The following is a 19,255-nucleotide window of genomic DNA, read 5'->3' as shown; positions in this document are numbered from 1 at the left end:
ACACCACCTGGAAAAGAGGAAAAATTAGAATATTTGCTGGGGTGATTATTCAAATACTTGGCTCATTTCTTAACAAAATGGAGCTTTGGCCTTGTGAAGATGGCCAGATTGCCAAAGAAATTCTTCTCTGTTAGGCCAAGGTTTAGATTCTCATGCCGTCACTTTTTGAGTGATAATCAGAACTGATGGAAAAAAACCCTCAGGGCTAGTTTTTTGCAAAGGAAACTAACAACTGAAGGTAATGCCCCAAACAAATTCTAAGTTCAAAGTTCCAAGAGGAGGACCAGCTGAATCAAACATGTCCAGAATGAGAAACAGCTTACCCATAACTTCGGCTTCACATACTTCTGTCATGATAATGATAATGAATAGAAAAAAAATGCATAGTTGGGGTCAAATGTTTGAATTACTGGTTGGCAGTAGATAGAGCTGCACAGACCCTATAGAAGCAGAGGTATTTGCCCTTCAAGATGTATCTTGGTACAGTGTGGAAACACACAAGTTCAGGCCAACCACTCATTGCAGCTCCCATGGAGGCAGGCACCTAGCAGATTAGTCTTCAAGGAAGTGCATTATCCTGTTAGGGTTCCTAGGTGAGTTGTGACCCATGTCTAGAAAAATGAATTAGGCTTTTCCCTCTCTAGCAAGCAATCAAGGCTGGGGCGATCCAGGCTATGGCTGCAAAGACTTGCCTGCTGAGCCCTTATGAGTGTGAAGGTGGCAGTGAGGACACAGCAGAGAGATCAGGAAGGAACCCCTGTGCCATGCTGCATATCCCACCTCTAGACACCATGAACTGTGTCTGACCTCCTGAGTCCTTATACTTCCTAACACTATTAACGACTGGGGGTGAAACAGAGATACAGAAACCGAAACCAAACCCAAAAACAGAGCAACCCGAGGCAAGAATATTGTAATCGTGACTATGTACATGACCCCTTCATATGAAGTTAAAAATATATGTGTTTCAAATTACATATATATATATAAATATATATATACACACACACACACACGCACATATTTTATTTTTTTTTTTTGAGATGAAGTTTCCTTCTTGTCACCCAGCCTGGAGTGCTGCAGTGGTGCAATTTTGGCTCACTGCAACCTCCGCCTCCCAGGTTCAAGCAATTCTCCTGCCTCAGCCTCCCAAGCAGCTGGGATTACAGGCGCACGCCAGCAAGCCCAGCTAATACTTTTGTGTTTTCTAGTACAGACAGGGTTTCACCATGTTGGTCAGGCTTGTCTCAAACTCCTGACCGCAGGTGATCCACCCGCCGTGGCCTCCCAAATTGCTGGGATTACCAGCGTGAATCACCGCACCTGGCCCATATTTTATCTTTTATCTATGGTTTGTTGGATGTTTATGGGAAATTTTTTTTCAAAGTTCTATAGCAGAAATCATTAAACTAATTGCCACATTTACATTTTTTCCCACAATCCTCATCACTTGAAGAGGCAGGATATATTATGCAGATAAAAAACTGAAGGTGAAGTTCCTGCTTTTCATTCCAATGTTGACTCATCTCCCTATCTTGACTCTTTCAGGACTTTCTGTCTGTGTCAGATATTATTGACTACTTCAGGAAAATGCCACTTCTGCTCATTGATGGGAAAAACCGAGGTTCCAGATACCAGTGCACATTAACGCATGCAGCAGGGTACCCATAGCAAGTTATAGCCGAGCAAATGAACCATCCTCCTGCCTCTGTTGCCAACACGAGATCAACCAGCCTTGGTCAACGGACAAACACTTAGGACTGAACTGAACCCCTCCCCATGAACACAAGGGTTTTATCCTTCCCTTTAAAAACAGTGTTTGAAATGAAGACTGTCAAATATCCCATAATTTATTTATTCTTCTTCAATGTTTGTAAAGTGCATAAGTCATGTTCACACTTGAAGTCTAGTAGTGCACTGTAATAATTCATTTTTTAAAAGTTTTTTAATGCCCATTTCAAAATACAATAGTTTACACAGCTACAGAAACAATTTGGGGCAAGTTTTAAAACACTGAAACAGTAATAGTTATTGGTATCACATAAAACTGATTTTCTTACAGCCAAACCTCTGTCAGTCAGAGGCATTCATTAGTTTTATACATGTAATTTGAAAATTACTAAACCTCATTTTCTCAGCAGCAATAATTTAAGAGGCTTCAAAAATATAATTTCACTCTTACTTATTTGGTATTTTTTTCCTGGGGGGATTTTTATGTAATTTTTTAATGAAAAGATAAATGCATGTTGAGACAACTTCTGGGATTAAAATAGTCTTTTGCTTTACTTTTTTGGTTTCCTAAAACAACTTTATTGACTTTTAGTCCATACTGTTATATTTTCATCTTAAAGAAAATTTAAACTACAAATACCAAAACATTTTAAATTTAGGGATAAGACTTTGGTGTATCGTGGGTCTATGTTTAATGAATACATCTGGGGTTAAATTGGCGTTTCTTCACATCTCCACACCCACACTAACCATTACACCTCCCCATCAACCTTCTCTCAACCCCAAAAGCATTGTCCAGGGACATAGATTTTACCAAAGGCTCCCTGAGAGGATGAGGGAGCAACACTTTAGATAAATTTGATCAGACTTTCCTATTAGATATGGCTCTTCTATCTCTTGTTATCCCCCTGACAGCTCTGCCATAAAGTTCCTTCTCCTCATCCTTCCCAAATAGGTTGTATAAGTGCTTTGAAGTAACTAAACTCTTTCCTTCAGTTTACAAATCTCACTTAACAAAAAATATAGGCATTCAGCCAGATTAAAAAACTGGTATTCAGTCAAATAGTGACAATCAGTTGTTCTTCAAGTTTTTCCCTTTGGGACCTTGGTTGTTATTGCACAACTTTTATTAGCAACAATTTTTGGTATCTCTGCTTAATCTGCAAGTTTTCGAAATGGAAAAGAGTATCTTGCATCTTCATTCTCATGAGCTAATAAAAGGGGTATTGGAAGGAATCTAAGAAGTCACCATTTTAAAACTGATGATATGTTAAGATAAGGAGTATGCGGAATGTAGAGACTTTTAACTGGTAAAAATGATGTTTCACAAAATCTCATCCTTAATAACCAGAAGTTCTCAGTTAGGGTCCAAAACTTGGGAGTTCTAAGGCTGAAAACTCTGCATTCATTTACATATCTATACAATAGGCTATTCAGCAAGTGTTTACTTAGTGGCTCTTCTGTGGTAAACAAGTGAGCTAGGTGCAAGGTAATAAGGATAGCATACACCACAGGTTCTAGTATCGAGTAAGCTCAACTTGTCTTGCTTCATCGTATTCTATCCTTACGATTCAAAAGTATCTAAAATGAAGGACCTGATCGATTTCAAAGCAACTATTTGGTAGTGAATCATGTTTATAAAACAAACCAAAGCTCATTTTAAGTCTCTTAGTGGAAAGGGCCATTAGGATTAAGATGTTCTATTCCACGGCTATGACTGAAATCAGTATTGGGAAGCTAATGTTTTCATGACTAGCATTCTCTCTCTGTTCAAGCACTGGCAACTCCTTTTTGCCGGGCCTTGCCTCTTTTGGCCACAGGCCTGTATATGACCCCAGGTGCATCAATCACAGGTGCTCAGAACTCTGCTCAGTGATAAATAGCTTACTAAAGCTGGGTCAGTCAGGGTCACTCTCTGGAATGTTAAACATGAAGCCTGAGACAAGATCTCTCTTTTTTTTTTTTTTTTTTTTGAGACGGAGTCTCTCTCTGTCACCCAGGCTGGAGTGCAGTGGCATGATCTCGGCTCACTGCAACCTCCGCCTCCCAGGTTCAAGCAATTTTCCTGCCTCAGCCTCCTGAGTAGCTGGGACTACAGGAGCCTGCCACCACGCCCAGCTAATTTTTGTATTTTTAGTAAAGATGGGGTTTCACCATGCTGGTCAGGCTGGTCTTGAACCCCTGACCTTGTGATCCACCCACCTCGGCCTCCCAAAGCACTGGGATTACAGGCATGAGCCGCTGCGCCCGGCCAAGATCTCTCTTTTATCTGGGGTCCCCAAAAGGCAATGCTGTACACTTGGAGCTGCCTGCTGCCCTGCAACTATTCCCATTTATCAATTATCTGGAAGAACCAGTCTACAATAGAAGAGAATGAAGCCAACACACAAAAACACAGTAAAAGGATAAACAAATTAGTGGGATCCCTGAAATCTATTCCAACCATGGGCTTCCAAGTCACATGACTCAATATAATGCTTCAGCTGGTTGAACCGTGCTTGGCGTTCACTACCAGGAGAGTTCTGACTAATATGAACTCATACCATCAATTAATAATTTAGTAGCTCTCTTTCAACCTGAGCCAAAATCAAGCATAAGCTAAAGGATAAGCAGTGACCCACGGCCAATTTCCTATGTCATACGCTTGCCATTACTGAAGTAAGTTAAGCCATTCTTCAAAACATTAAACAGCCTTCAAGAACATGAACTGCTTGCTTACAACATTATTTTTATTTTGTTTTAAATTATACATATACAAATTAGTAAACTCAACTCTCCCAAGTATTTGTTACTTCAACAATAAAAAGAGAAACTCGTAACAAATGAGAAATCAGCAGAAAAACTGTTAGAAACAAGGGATATCTCTGATATTTTAGACTCTTCAAAGAGGGGGTTGTTTTCTTTCTGCTTCTGTTAAGTTCTCAGTCTTGACGGGATGATTAAAATGTAGGATAAGGTCACAAAGCAATAACTGGGAGAGCTCTGTAAAACAAAACAGGAGATATTATATTGTAGCACATATGTTATTAAAAAAACTACTACTATTGCTTTAAGTAGCTATTTCTTCCTAGTTCCTAATTTAGTTTTTCCCAAGTGATTAGTGATAAAACCACAATTTAAGTGTGTCTCATTCTGACTTAAAATAAGATTTATGTATTAGAAAATAAGGATGACATAAAAACTTACTAAAAGTGTGCTCTTTAGCCCAACTTCTCCGCTATATTACTAAACTGCAACTTGATTTATACAAATTTGATTTATATGGTTTTAACTTATTTTTACCTATGTTATACATGCATATAGTATCAAGAATCAGATAAGTCTAAGGCACGTTACAAAAAATTGCAGTTCCAATCTCCCAGAGGCAACCAATTTCAATTTTTTTTTTTTGTTTTTTAGGCTCATTTTGCTTTTGCTGCTTTGGTCGTTTCAGTGTGTCTGTTTTGAGTATTGTTATTGGAGGGAGGGGTGCGATGGTGTTTACCTCCGTATCTCTAAATTTTTTGCGATTTTTTTTTTTTTTTTCAATTTTCAGTGTTACCTGCCTCTGACACAGAAGATTAAGAGACAGCTCTTTCACACACCCTCTTCTCTCCCAATATACTTCAGGAAAAATTTTTGCTTAGCTCAATTATCTAATGTTTAAATGTTAATTATACAAATACTCTTCAGAGCTGAGTCTTGTCATATGACATTTTTCCTTCCTGCACGCAATCCACCAGAGTTAATGTGTTTTTTCATCGCTGCAATATCAGAAATAATATTGCTGCATTATCAGAAATGTCCCCCAATTGAGTAAATTTGCTCTTGGGTTATTCAACACCTTAGCTATGCTATTGTTAAACGTCTCTCCTCTCCTGGAGCCTTCTGATTTGCTCCAATATGAACTGATTGCTTATTAGCACTGCTGTACAGTTGGTATCTTGGGAACTCCCTTCACCAATATCCCTGAGACTCCTTTTATCCCTCCATTCTGTGAAGTGCCCTTTCCCCCAAATTCCTGTGTCTCTTTTTGATCTGTTCCCTTGTTTGGTGACACATAGGCTCAGTAACTATCGGAATAAAATTATATGTCTGAAAATTTCTCTACACTAATCCTTAATTAGAAGGTTGACTCGCTATGGAAATCTAGATTGGAAACAATATTTTTTTCAGATTTCCAAAGGCACTGCTGCGTTGCTTTCTAGGTTCCAGTGAAGCTGGAGTCATATGAGAACTTTCAAATGATTGTTTTGTTTTCAGAAGCTTTACAGTTCTTTTTGTTCTCTCAGTAGACTGAAATTTCACAACACTCTGCCTTGGTATGAGCTTATTTTCATCCACTGTGGTGGACTCTTTCATTGTAGAAACTCATGCCCTTCAGCCCTGGAAAATTTTCTCTATTTCTTTAATGAATTGCCCGTCATTCATTGTCTATGTTTTCTCTTTCTAACACTCTTATTTGTTGGATGTTGGACTTCCTTCACTTATCTAATCCTTCTCCTCCCCATCATCAACACTTTCCATCTCTGTTTTGTTTACACTCCAGAGGAATTTCTTCATTTTACCTTTCAACCTATCAAGTTTTTCATTTCTACAGTCACACTTTTAATTTCCAAGAGCTCCTTCTTGTTCTCTGAATATTTTTTATAGTATCTGGTTCCTTTTTCATGGATACAGTATCTTCTCTTCTCTCTGAATATTAATAATTTCTTGAAGTTTTCATCTCCCCTCATTATTTCTGTTTCTTCCTCATTGAATCTGTTGATTTTTTCTCTGCTTTTCATATAAGATGTGCTTCTCGAATATCTGTTGTGTCTTAGTTGCCCATATTTAGGACTGTGACACTAAAAAGACAATTGGAAGTTCTGCACCTGTGGTACTCAATAATGTGGGATGATCTGGCTGGGTTATTTTGTTGGGAGAACCTCTGCTATTAGTATCTTTAGATCTTTTACCTTGGACTGGTCAGATTCCTGAGAGAAAAATCTACTTGGAGGGTATAAATCTGGCTGCCAGTATTTTGGTAGCCCAATGAAGAAAAAAAAATCCTGGGAGTCTTGTAATTCGGTATGTAAACTTTGTTTCAATATCCTTCTTTACAGTATAGTACTTTCCCTCAACCTATGACTAGTGACTCCAGGGTAGATATCCTTGTTTTAACCTCAAGTCTTTTATCACAGTGAAGGGATAGCTGCCCAGCTATGCAGAGGGCAGAAGAGACCTCAGGGATCTACAATTCTTATATATTTAACTAGTCCTCCTGTTATTATTCAAACTTCACCCCTACTTCCAGAAGATTCTGGTGCCACCATGAATTGAGTCGTAGGGGCTATTTTTGGCTTTACCCAACCAGCTTAGGGTTCAGATTTTCGGACTTTGGGGTTCAGACTTGTCTATTTGCTTCTCCATTTGCCTTTTGTTTTGTTATCTCTTATTGGAATCTCTTTACTTGTGGATTTTTGTCTCTTTAAAAATCAGTTAAATTTAAATCTCAGGTCTACCACTGACTAGTTGCTTGACCTTGAAAAAGTTAAATCTCTCTATTTACACATCTGTAAATGCCAATGGCAACAGTTCCTACCTTATACGATTATTATGAAGACAGTTCATTTATGCAGAGTTCTTAGAAGAGTCCTGGATTACGGTAAATGCTGTAAGGGTTGGCTGCTGACATTATTATTTAGGGGATGAAGTGAGGGTGCACAGAGTGTTCATTTAATCCTCTACATTTACCAGAAGTCTACCTTCCTAGTGTAGCTCTACAGGTCCCTCAGAGCCTAACTGCCTGACCTACCATACAATGTCTCAAGAAAACATCTCTCATAGTTATTACATTTTATTTCAGGAAAGATTATTCTCCAAACTAGAACAATTAGAGTTTGGGGGGAATCTAAAGCTTAACTGTTTTAAATGAGTTCAAGCATCCAGAACCATTTATTCATTTAATAAACATTTTTCAAGAATCTAATCAATCGAGCCACGGTGTTAAGTACTAGAAATACCCGTAAGGAGCTTACAGTTGAGCAGGGATAAGAAAAGTAAGGAAATATGCAATTATAAAATAGTATAACGGGTGATAGCAAAGGGCAGAAAGGATAACATGCTGGCTCAAAAAAAGTTTTCCAATGTAAGTGACCTTGACTACTAGTAGTTAACCTGGTGTGTTGGAGATGGGGTATAGCAATGGGATTTCAGAAGGACAAGTATGTGTTGAAGCAGATACAGAAAAGCACTTGTGGATATGCAAATAGTTCAGTATGGCTAGAGCACAGAACATGCAGGAAGAACAGAGTGAGAGACTAGAGAGGAAAAGAGGGGCCTGATCTGAGCAGGTCATATAGTCCATTCTAAGATGTTTAGACTTTATCCTAAGGACAATGGTGAGTCAGTGAGGGTTTTCTGCAGATTGACATTTGAGGCTGGTTTTGAGAAATGATGAATTAAAGGTAGTCAGATTTCTTAATATGCACTGCAAATTTGTGAAATACATAGCATAAAGCACTTCCCAAACTTATTTGGCCATAAGAACATGGACTCTGTTCTACTGTACACCATCTATTAACATCTCTTGAAACAGCAGGGTTCTCAGATCAAAGTCCAGGAAATGCTGTCCTAGGGAGAATACATGGAAAAAGCATAATAGGCACTCACTATTTGGTGCCTAACTAACGGCCACGCCCTCTTCTTCTTGGTGTCACAGCTTGATTTCGTTTGAGGTGTTCCTTTCCCCAGCTCCTGTAGTAAGTTCTGACTGGTCCAAACTGGTCTTGGCAATCCCAGTCCCCTTAGCTGTGGCTGCTGTAAGCATCAGCATATGATGCAAATCTGGCCAATGAAAGGGAAATGTGCTGGAGGGATCTGGGAAAAGACTTATAAAAAGAGACTGTCTATATATCACCACCTCTGAAGGTAATGACCATGAGGAGTGATAAAGAGAGTGAACATGACAGAGCAGAAAGATGGAAAGAGCCTGGTCCCTGACAAAATCTTTAAACCTCTTAATTAACTTTAGGGCTGGGCTACCTTGGATCTTCTTGTTTTTCCCTTATTGTATAAGTCAGGTTAGTTTTTTGTTATATACAGATGTAGGCCTCATAACCGACACAAGCTATCTTTAAATACCCAAGAGTTGTTTTAAAAAGAATAACTACATATTCAGTGTAGTTTTCATGGTTAGAAACAGGACTCTCAGGTGAAAGCAATAGGAGAACAGATTTCAGCTAGCCCGTGAGAAGGAATTGTTTAAAATGGAATGGATTGACTAGTGAGACAGGAAGTTCCCCAGAATAAGAAATGTTTGGTCAGGGATAGATAACACCTAGAAATATTCAATCACGGCCAGGTGCGGTGGCTCATGCCTATAATCCCAGCACTTTCGGAGGCTGAGGCAGGCGGATCACCAGGTCAGGAGATCGAGACCATCCTGGCTAACACGGTGAAACCCCGCCTCTACTAAAAATACAAAAAATTAGCTGGGTGTGGTGGCGGGCGCGTGTAGTCCCAGCTACTCAGGAGGCTGAGGCAGGAGAATGGCGTGAACCTGGAAGGCAGAGCTTGCAGTGAGCTGAGATGGTGCCACTGTACTCCAGCCTGAGCGAGACTCCATCTCAAAAAAAAAAAAAAAAAAAAAAGAAATATTCAATCACAGAAGTTTTCTTGGGATAAAATAACAGAATATGTCTGTGAGGTGAGCGACTAAACATCATGACCTATAAGGTCTAATCCTAGTATATGAATCTGTTTAAAATGAAGAAGCTTTAAGTCACAGAATCTAATTTATATTTTTAATTTGGGATGAACCTTAGGGGCTTAGTAAGAATTCATAAAGACAATGAATTTTGCTGAATGTGACATAGTCTTATAACGGTGTGTTGAAGGGAAGGAAGGGAAGTAAAATTTACAGAGGTTAGACAACCTGATAAGCTTGTTAGTGTCAGGGATGGGAATTCAGGTCTGCTAACTCCAAAGTCGAACATAATTCATCTTTAGAGATCTAGTTCACTTACACTGAAAACATTTCTTAAGAAATAGAGAAATCCTAACTAGTGGGCAAAATTTATTTATACCCCAGCAGAAACATAAATTGGCTCTACCATTTATTTTATAACAATGACATGCAAACATTTTAGTGATTCAATACTTACCTTTTATCTTCTTCAACTCCAAAGAAATTGTGTTAATATTTTTAATTACTTTGTCCACATTTAGCTTATGATCAGTAGCACTCTTATTACCCATCTGATTTTAAAAGAAAAACAGAAACAATGTATATATCAGTATTTATGTGTACTTTTAAAATATTTACATTTTCAGTATTTCTATAAATCCGTTATTTCAGAAATAATTATAAAACAAATCTTTATAAATGGTAGAAATCTAACATCAAAAGGCATCAATGTTATGTAATATTTTTCCAACTGAAAACTCCAACTGGAATTCGTAGGATTCCTCAATCAAACCATATCCACAAGAGAGGGCTTACAATAGAAATAAATACGTCCCCTTTTCAGAAAGTCTCAGCCCTTATAAACTACCTTACAATTTAGCATTTGTGTTAAGATCTTCTCTAATTTTGTTTATGTAAGTCCATGTTTTTTTCTAACTTACTTTTGAATAACAGGGCCCACATATGATTTAAGTACACATTGAAACTCAAAAAGAATTTGATTATAATTCGTTAAGAGGGTAACTCAATTATAATCCACTAAGAGGGTAGCAAATGGCTAGTTTGGTTTTGGGAGTTAGGGTAACAGACATTTTGATTTTGGTTAACCGAAACGTATAAATCAATGCATTACTATGTTATACAGTACCTGTATATAACCAATTGTGTCAGATACAAACATACAGAGAGGTGGTTCACTAGAAACTAGTCTTAAGCTGTTCAGTCTCTCAAAATGACTTGAAAAACTTGATCTCAATTACCATACACAACTCCAGCAGTGGGAAAGGTAGGCATTTGTGGGTCAACCCGCTTCTCCAAAATAATGAAAACAAACTAACCTTTAAGTCAGTTCTTGCCTCTACCTTTTCCTGAGCAGGGAGAATTTCTCCAATTTCTCTCATTTCAGAGCCACTGTAAAAGAACTAATTTTGTTTCCCAGACATTAATAAAATGTGCTTTGCATCTACCCCCAAGACCCTATTCTCCGGGATGTCAGTTATCTTCCCTGGGCATGCCAAACCAAGAGTCAAGTTGGAAGGAAAAAGATGATATTTTAACATGGGATGGAGTGATGGAATTAAAGAACTTCAAAAACGAGGGAAAAGTTTTCTAAAAAGAGTAAAGTAGAAACTAAATGGTTTTAGAGCCCAAGACAGCGGCCTCTCTCCGCTCTGGGGTCCGGTTCTCCAAGGCCCTCGAGTGCCCAGCGGGTGGCTGGGGTGAGGGCACAGCAGCATGTGGCTGGGACTCGACTGGAGGCAGGACAGGGTTGGGTCAAGCCCTCCCCAGGGAGCTCGGCCAGGCCACTACCTAGAAAGGAGAGGCAGCTCCAACAGCAATCCACCGGGAGTGGGGAAGCGGAGACCAGGCTGTAGGGGCCGAAGGAATGGGGGGTCAGAAGCCAGGATGCCCCAACTCAAGGCCTGATACCACTAAAGCGCCATCTCCCGGCCACAGGACGCCGCCCAGGCCCTCAGCCCCGCGGAGCCATCGTTAGCACCGCAGGTTCTACTCCGAAAGCCCAGCCTCCCCCTTGGCCCAACCGACACCCAGGAAGAGCCCCAGATCTTTGGGGCCCTCAGCGACCCAACCGCCCATGAAGACCCCCCAGATCTTTGGGGCCGTGAGCAGCCCAACCACCCGCTCAACGGCCAAAGATGGAGTCTGAGGCACCTGGAAGTTTCCACAGTCCTCGCCCTCCCACACAGGATTTGGAATGAACCTTAGGGGCTTGCTAAGTTTCTTGCCAAGTGGACAGGATTAGGGCAATGTAAAATGGCCTCAGAGTGACTCTGGCCTGGGGAGAGACACCAGCCGCCCGGCCCACCCAGCCAGCTGCCCCCTTCTCCGCCCAACCGACACCCAGGGAGAGGCTCCGAGGCCAGCCTGGCCCACTGCCTCGCGGGGTGTGAGGCCCCGAGGCCAGCCTGGCCCACTGCCCACCCGTTGGGTGGTGGAAGATAGAGCCTCGGGCAGCCTGGAAATTTCAGCGGTCTTCACCCTCCCAAACCAGATCCGGATCCTTCAAGACAGAGCAGCTGTCACTACCCACCCAGCCAACCGTCACCGAGGTTCTGACAGGAGCAGGGAGTCGACTGGGAAGGCGAAGAGGCGCCCTCTGATTGGCCAGCTTCTCCGCCCGCGGCATCCTGGGAGTTGTAGTCCCAGGCAAGGCCCCTACGGACAAGGTTCTGGATACCGGGTTACGACGGACTCGCGCTGCCACTTGGGCGGAAAAAACACTGACATTCCCTGCCCGCTATGTGCCAGGCCTTTGCAACCCTTATCTCCATTTAAGTTGCACAAGATAGCGGTAGCGTTAAGTGCGGACTCTGGAATAAAGCCGCTTGGGTTTGAATCCTATTCTGTCACCTGCTTACTTGTATAAATGCAGATAAGCGATTAACCATTCAGAGTGCAGATGTCCTCACCTATCGTGTGGAACGGTAATAACTGCCTTCTAGTATTAGTTTGAGGGTTAAGTTAGATAATGCATCAGAGGTGCTTGGCAGATAACAAGGGCCCAGAACTGTTAGCTATTATTATTCCTATAACATTTTATAGGAATGATAATAGTAAGGAGTAGCATGAATAAAGAGATGGAAGGTGGTTTTTTGCTAAGCCGAGAAGATGGGATTCAAGCCGTCTTTTGCTTGACTCCAGAGGAAATCTCTGCCACTGCAACCTTTGAGGCAGGCCCAAAGATTTTTCTTCGTGCTCTGAGAAATTGAGGAGTTTAGGCCTTCAGCACAAGGTGCTATACGACAAGTGTTCGCTGTGTCTATGCCTCCCCTATAGTACACACCAGCCTCTGGAACCATCACCTTCTTGAAAGCCCACATCACAATTGTTGGGTATTTTATATCCAATTTCCTTCACTTTAACACTGCAGAATTTGTTGTCGAATGCAATTACCTAGATGAGGAGGGACAGAGGAGAACAGAGCTTAATGATAACCAGTTGTATGATCTTAGAAAAGAATATCTTCCTTATTCTGAGTCTCCGTTTCCTCATTTGTTTTCTTATGAGAGGGGTGGGCTAAACCAGTAGTTCCTAAATTGTACTCACTGCTGGGCCACTGTTAAGATTCTGTGCTTATGGCACTCATATTATTATTACCTTCTCCTAAACACCTTATTTTCTCCTGTGGTTATCTACAGGGAGTTTCTAAAAGTGAAGAAGTTTTTAATGATAACCAGCTTCATAAAATACGAAGCTATATTATTACCTTCATATTTTAAATCTACTTATTTTTAAAATTTAAATCTACTTAAAAATATTTACATCACTAATGTTAAATAGAATAAAACACAAAGTCAGGCGAGGCACGGTGGCTCACGCCTGTAATCCCAGCACTTTGGGAGGCTGAGGCGGGTGAATCACGAGGTCAGGAGTTCGAGACCAGCCTAGCCAACATGGTGAAACCTCGTCTCTACTAAAAATACAAAAAATTAGCTGGGTGCAGTGGCAGCAGCCTGTAATCCCAGCTACTCGGGAGGCTGAGGCAGGAGAATCGCTTGAACCCGGGAGGCGGAGGTTGCAGTGAGCCGAGATCGCGCCACTGCACTCCAGCCTGGCGACAGAGTGAGACTCCGTCTTAAAACAAACAAACGAACAAAACTCATAAAGTCATTGGAAAAATAAAGACAGTGAAAATAAGGCATATTTTAAATCATGTATATATGCTCGCAGCCAGATACAGTGTTTTCTGCAGCCTGATCTTTTTTGTTAAAATGGGTTCTTGTTAAGTGTTAGAGAAGTGTTAAAGACAGTCTAGCACAAACCAAGACTTTCTTCTTGATATAATTAGAATGACTGAAAGAGTTAGAAGAGGAATACAAATATGGGGAGAACCAACATAGGGTAAAGCAACATTTATTTCCTAAATTAAGGACATTAATAATATAAAACCAAGCAAAAAGAACTGTCCTCGTTGTGTAATAAAAGCAAGGATAATTTAACATCAAAACAGAGGGAAGAAAATAAAAGGAAGAGGGTCTTAACTTCAGAAAAAGACTAGCTTGACAGAAAGCTTACAGGATATATCCTTTCTCCCCCTCATTTATTTTGATGATGAAGAAGTAAAAACTTCTTCACTTTTAGAAACTCCCTGTGGATAACTGCAGGAGAAAATAAGGTGTTTAGGAGAAGTAGGTGGGTGGAGATAGCATTAAGACTGAGAATCCTAACAATCAAGTGATGGGCACTAGGGTTGGCAGGATGGAGCATCCCCTTGTCCCAAGCACACTGAACTCATTTTTGGGTTCATTGAGTGTTTGCAGGAGCTATCATAGCTCTACTACCTGTGAATTAGAATCCACAGGATTTTTTTTGGCAGAATCTAAAGGTCTTGGATCCATCCAAAATGCTGACTGCTTCTTATGAATACATGCAAACTACTGCTATTTGGAATATATCATCATTAAGCCATTAGTTATTCACAAATAAAAATCAACTTTGTGTTCCTTTTAAATAAGAGTTCTAAGGAGGAAAAAAAAGAGATTAAAAAACTCAGAAAAAGATAGATTTAATAATGTATTTCTCTCTATAAAACTGTCTTGGAGCAGTAATGACTAATTATTGCAGTGTTTTCTCTCCTTAAGTAACTATAGATTTTGTGTCTTTGGATTATTTTTCCCCCCTAATAAAATGAAAGCTTAAAAGCATGGTTTGCTACTCAGGGCTAGAGACTGTTACAGCTAAGGTCCTAAAAAAAAAATCTATCTTCCTTAATAAGTTTGCAAATACAACACTATACTGGAACCCAATACAGGTTGCAGTTGTTGATTCTAATGTTAATCAAACAAAAGGATTTAAAAACTGGTAAATGCCCCCATAAAGAGAAAAAGGTGCTGCAGACCAGCAAGGTGATCAAGCATTTTATGGAGTTGCGTGTGTGCACCTTGGCTAATTTTATTACAGATTCTTGACATAAAGTCTTCATTTCCAGGAAAACAAATAGAGTAAATTATCTCACTTCTTCCACTAGATCTCAGGGTTCCCATTTTCCTCCTGTCCATTATCAATTAAGAATGCTGGCCTCTGTGTCTAGGGACTGGCTCCCTGCTGGAGCATCAACCCCCTTCTGAACCTGACTTTGTATACAACCCCTGTGTGCACTAATTTGGGAGGCAGCAACATAAGCACGCGTTGGATCATTACCTGGGGAGCATGACCAGCATTTGAAAGTTTAAGCAGATTCCTGTGTATCTGAACAACTATTGTGTTTCCCAAAGTCAATCACTTAAGGAAAGCAAGAAGCACGCTGACTTCTGCTACCCTGGTGTGAACTAAAAGCTGGAGTCCTTGTCCACTGTCTTCTTCGAGTAGCTGATGTTGTATTATCCATTTTCTTATTATCCATTTTCTTTTTCTATATCATCCATTTTCTTTTTCTTTAAGAGAAACACTTCTGAAACACAAAAGGATATCATTAATGAGCATCCACATTGCTCCTAGGTTAACTGGAACGTTTTCACTTCTAATTAAGAAATTACAGTTCTGTATCAATATTTCCCTCTGAACAGGGTCATGAGATGTAATATAGAACACGCAGTTAAATTTGAGTTCCAGAGAAACAACAGATACTTTTTTAGTATAAGTATGTCCTGAATGTTATATGGCCCCCAATTATACTCAAAATGTATTCGTTGTTGATCTGAGATTCAAATTTAATGGGAAATTCTGTATTTTTATTTGCTAAATTTGGCAACTCTTTACCCTAAACACTTCAGTCCTGAAGAAAGAAAAGCAAACAGTGTGAAACTTTGTAGATTCAGTAAATATGAAAGCCAAGAGAATGTTGAAGTTTTCCACTGTGATGTCCAAAGTAATAAAACAGATACACTTACTGTGCCGGAATCTGGCTGTCCTCCTCCGTCAGCGTCCCTGGAATGCAAGAGAGAAGCTAGGTTTTTGAAACAGCAGATGGAAGGAAGCTGACAGTATTCAACATGGCACTGTGTTTTGACAGTTGCTTGCTATGCCTTTTTGTCTGAAAACTCTTTGTGCTTGGCTTTTTAGAAGATGCCTTCATCTGGCAAGGCATATTTATGATACAATTTGTGTTAATTTCCAGAGATCCACCAATCAGAGAATACCTGTCTGTTCCAAAATAAAATATGTTTCTAATTCTCTCATGTCAGGCATCCATTCCCCCATAATACCTCCTCCGATTATTAAAGACATAGATCCTGGTGGGTGTCATTTCCCTCTGGGCATTGCCCCACACCCCTACACTGTGCCCTCATCAGCATCCAGGCAATGAAGAATGAGCATCTTTATCAAAAGACATATTGTGTTCATGAAGTCAATTCCTATGGAATATAAGGGTGTACTCACGTTTTGTTATGAAAAAAAGAATGCATATGTGCATAAAAGCAAATCTGGAAGCGTATCTACCAAAATGTTTACAATGATTGTTAACATTAATGATAATGAGATTTGAGGGTGATTTTATTTCTTTGTGATTATTTATTTAGCCTAGTCATAATTTTAACCCCATCTCCTTCTCTATATTTTAACCTTGCAGGTCATTTCTCAGCATGATACATCAATCCCTTTAAAGCAGAGCTTCTCAGACTCTGCAGCGCACAACTTAGGGAGCTTGTGAAAATGCAGATTCTGGGGCCCACCTCAAAGACTCAGCTTTAGTGAATCTAAGGTGAGGCTCCCTGAATCTGCATTTTTAATTCCCTGCCCTCCCAACTCCTTCTGCGTTAACCTAGGAGGTCTTTGGATCATGTTTGAGGAACACTGGCTGGCAGTTTCACTGGGCATCTTACACAAGTCTCAAACAATGGGACCGTGATTGAAATGTATTTTAGTTACTGATGCCAGAATTCAAGTGGGTTTTTTTTTTCCCTAAGTACTTATATAATTTACAGTCATCAATAAGAACCTCTTAATTAGGAAAAAATGTTTGGGATAGAACACCCCCCACCCCAGCCCAGCAGAATATGAAGATTCAATGTCTATATTCTCTAAAGTGAGAAGGAGGAGATGGGTATCCCAGTTTCAAATTCTTTCTAATTTAGGTCTTTATTTCTTCTATTTCCTAGTAATTTTATTTATTTATTTATTTATTTATTTATTTATTTATTTATTTAAGACAGAGTCTCGCTCTGTTGCCCAGGCTGGAGTGCAGTGGTGCAATCTCGGCTCACTGCAACGTCAGCCGCCTGTGTTCAAGCAATTCTCCTGCCTCAGCCTCTGGAGTAGCTGGCATTACGGGTATGCGCCACCATGTCCGCCTAAGTTTTTTTTTTTTTTTAGTAGAGACAGGGTTTCACCATGTTGGCCAGGCTGGTCTCAAACTCCTGACCTCAAGTGATTCACCTGCCTCGGCCTCCCAAAGTGCTGGGATTACAGGCATGAGCCACCACACCTGACCGTATTTTACTTTATTTTATTTTTTGGTCTCTAGTTTCACTTGCCATCATAATGGAAAGTCTAGCTCTAAGATCTGAGATGTTCGATGATTTGTAAAATATTTATGTTTTTGTGTGTCAATTTCCATACTCAAAAGCCCTCTCTACTCCTGCTTCTACTCCTACTGCCCTGGTCCTGCCCTGGGTTGCAATAACATCCTTCCTGTCTGCTCCCACCACCTACCACCCTTGTCCCTAAGAGCCACTCTCCATGCTTCAGCCTCTAGTGGGAAGCTTTTTAAAACGTAAATGGAATTGTGTCTTTTCCCTGCTTTAAAGCCTCCCAGGGGTTTCCAGTAATAGAATAAACACCGCACTCCTGACCCTGGTCCGTAAGGCCCTACAGCTCCAGACTGCCTTCCCCTCACTCTCCTCTCAGGCCTGGCACAGGCCGGCAGTTGTTTGGCATCTGTTTCCTTCTGAGCCTGCCATGATAGCTCCTTGTTTTGCTTTAGGGTTCAGAGAGGCCTTACTCTGATATCGCCCCATCCTCTCTCCCAGCCCCTTCTGTGTTTCCATGCAATACTTGATATAATTTGTTATGCTTTATTTATGTTTCTGTTTACTTTTTGGTTTTGGTTTTGACCTGGCTTTTTCCCTATAATATAGTTCCTGTCAAGGGCAGGAACCAAGGGTCTAGTTCACTGTGCCTAACACAATTCCTGGCACATGGTAAGTGCTCCATGCATCCTCGTTCAGTAGCTGAATGAATGCAATGGACCCTGCTATAGTGGTATCCTGGACAGTTGGAGACACCCAGATGCAAATTACCCCCAGACACCATGATGGACTCAACAAAGCTCTGAGGGCAGAAGTCACACCTGCATGCCTTCTAGGTCCTCTGAGAGAAGGACAGACAACCCCCATGGTGGCCAGGGAGAATGTGGGGCAGTGACAGCAGTCCAAACTAAAGGCATTCTCCTTTCATCCCGTCTGCTTTCTGATTCTGTGGCACAGACCAGCGATCCAATAGAGCAGTGGCAAGCCGACTCAGTACTGTTCCAGAAGGCCATTGCAGGCCTGGAAGCTTCCACACAGCCCCATGTGGGAGGGATTACCCAACCCTGGTTTCTGATAAAAGAACTATCTCGGCTGTGGATCATCATTTGAATAAAAAACCAAATGACTTAGGATCTGTCCAAAATGAAGGATGTTTTAATACTTTGTGTGTAAAAACACTGATATTTTGCTTCTTTTTTATTAAACAGATTTTATTATTTTTCAGAATCTTGTCAGCATAATCATTTTATGGGTGGATGAAATATTCAGCCCTGCTGCTGCAGGAGTTCCTTCACAGCAATTACCTTGTGGCACTTTTGCTGTAATTAGGTTTTCGCCTAGGATTTTTCCCTGGGTCTGGGTAATAAATGAAATATGACCAGAATTTAAATTTGTCAATTACAAGCAAGCATAGTGCGTAAACACACAACAGAGCCATGAATTCCAAACCACAGGCTGTTGCTGGGGGGCAGATGCTCGGAAAATTAAAATGGAAATAAAACTACTGACTGGAAAACGAAAAGTGGCCCCCAAAGAAAGCAAATCTCCCCTAACGCTCATGCCTGATTCTACCCAACTGTGCGAGCTCTTGACTACAAATTCTTAAGCGTGAAACTGACAACTCAAGAAGCAAGCAGGGATTTGCATTAAAACAGTCTACGCAGGGCTCTGATCTCCTGCCTTATGAACTCCTGTTTCTTGAGGCCAGATCGAATGGTTTTTGGACATAGTGGGCCAGGGTTCCGTGGTGCTGACGTTCTCTCCAAGCTGCTCAAGGACTGACAGAGATTTGGGCACAGGATCAGCTTTCAGCAGCTGCTGTTTCCTCTGACCTGACTTCAGTAATTGCTCCTATGGGGCCCTCTGCTGACCATCTTTTGCAGAAAGGAAAATCCTAGGGATCTGCACTGTTGGAGACTTTCACAAATCATCTGTTTCATTAAAACAA

General features: G+C 40.7%; 2 protein-coding genes across 5 annotated transcripts in view; one reads left to right on the top strand and one right to left on the bottom strand.

Annotated features, from left to right (window-relative positions):
• The window catches only part of LCP2 (lymphocyte cytosolic protein 2), a 51,333-nt gene extending 48,533 nt beyond the window's left edge, over window positions 1-2,800 (top strand). Inside the window, exon 21 of the mRNA XM_025387677.1 lies at window positions 1,549-2,800. Within this exon, the coding sequence (XP_025243462.1) occupies window positions 1,549-1,671 (123 nt within the window). The 3' untranslated portion in view covers window positions 1,672-2,800. The remainder of the gene's footprint in view (window positions 1-1,548) is intronic.
• A 1,639-nt stretch (window positions 2,801-4,439) lies between these two features.
• Window positions 4,440-12,021, bottom strand: C6H5orf58 (chromosome 6 C5orf58 homolog). 4 transcript variants are annotated; one of them, XM_025388365.1, is made up of 5 exons: window positions 11,931-12,015; window positions 10,717-10,800; window positions 9,858-9,951; window positions 8,365-8,538; window positions 4,440-4,713 (listed from the first exon to the last, which is right to left on the bottom strand). In XM_025388365.1, exons 2-4 carry the CDS (start codon window positions 10,777-10,779, stop codon window positions 8,408-8,410), a joined length of 288 nt encoding a protein of 95 aa, XP_025244150.1. In that variant the 5' UTR covers window positions 10,780-10,800; window positions 11,931-12,015; the 3' UTR covers window positions 4,440-4,713; window positions 8,365-8,407. The 4 variants fall into 4 exon arrangements, 2 of the variants coding, with proteins under 2 accessions (XP_025244150.1, XP_025244151.1); XM_025388366.1 differs by having other exon boundaries at window positions 8,365-8,511; XR_003119871.1 differs by lacking the exon at window positions 8,365-8,538 and having other exon boundaries at window positions 11,931-12,021.
• Window positions 12,022-19,255: the final 7,234 nt, after the last annotated feature.

Source organism: Theropithecus gelada, chromosome 6 (assembly GCF_003255815.1).
Source record: "Theropithecus gelada isolate Dixy chromosome 6, Tgel_1.0, whole genome shotgun sequence".
Taxonomy (NCBI): domain Eukaryota; kingdom Metazoa; phylum Chordata; class Mammalia; order Primates; family Cercopithecidae; genus Theropithecus; species Theropithecus gelada.
This window is presented reverse-complemented; position numbering and strand designations above follow the sequence as displayed.

Excerpts from the sequence above, each read along its gene's own strand:
- C6H5orf58 (XM_025388365.1), bottom strand. The coding sequence starts at position 10,779 with ATGAGAGAAATTGGAGAAATTCTCCCTGCTCAGGAAAAGGTAGAGGCA. Across the intron at positions 9,952-10,716 it reads AGGCAAGAACTGACTTAAAG|ATGGGTAATAAGAGTGCTAC; the intron begins GTTAGTTTGTTT and ends TTTTAAAATCAG. Across the intron at positions 8,539-9,857 it reads GGAGTTGAAGAAGATAAAAG|ATTTGCATCATATGCTGATG; the intron begins GTAAGTATTGAA and ends TTCATTGGCCAG.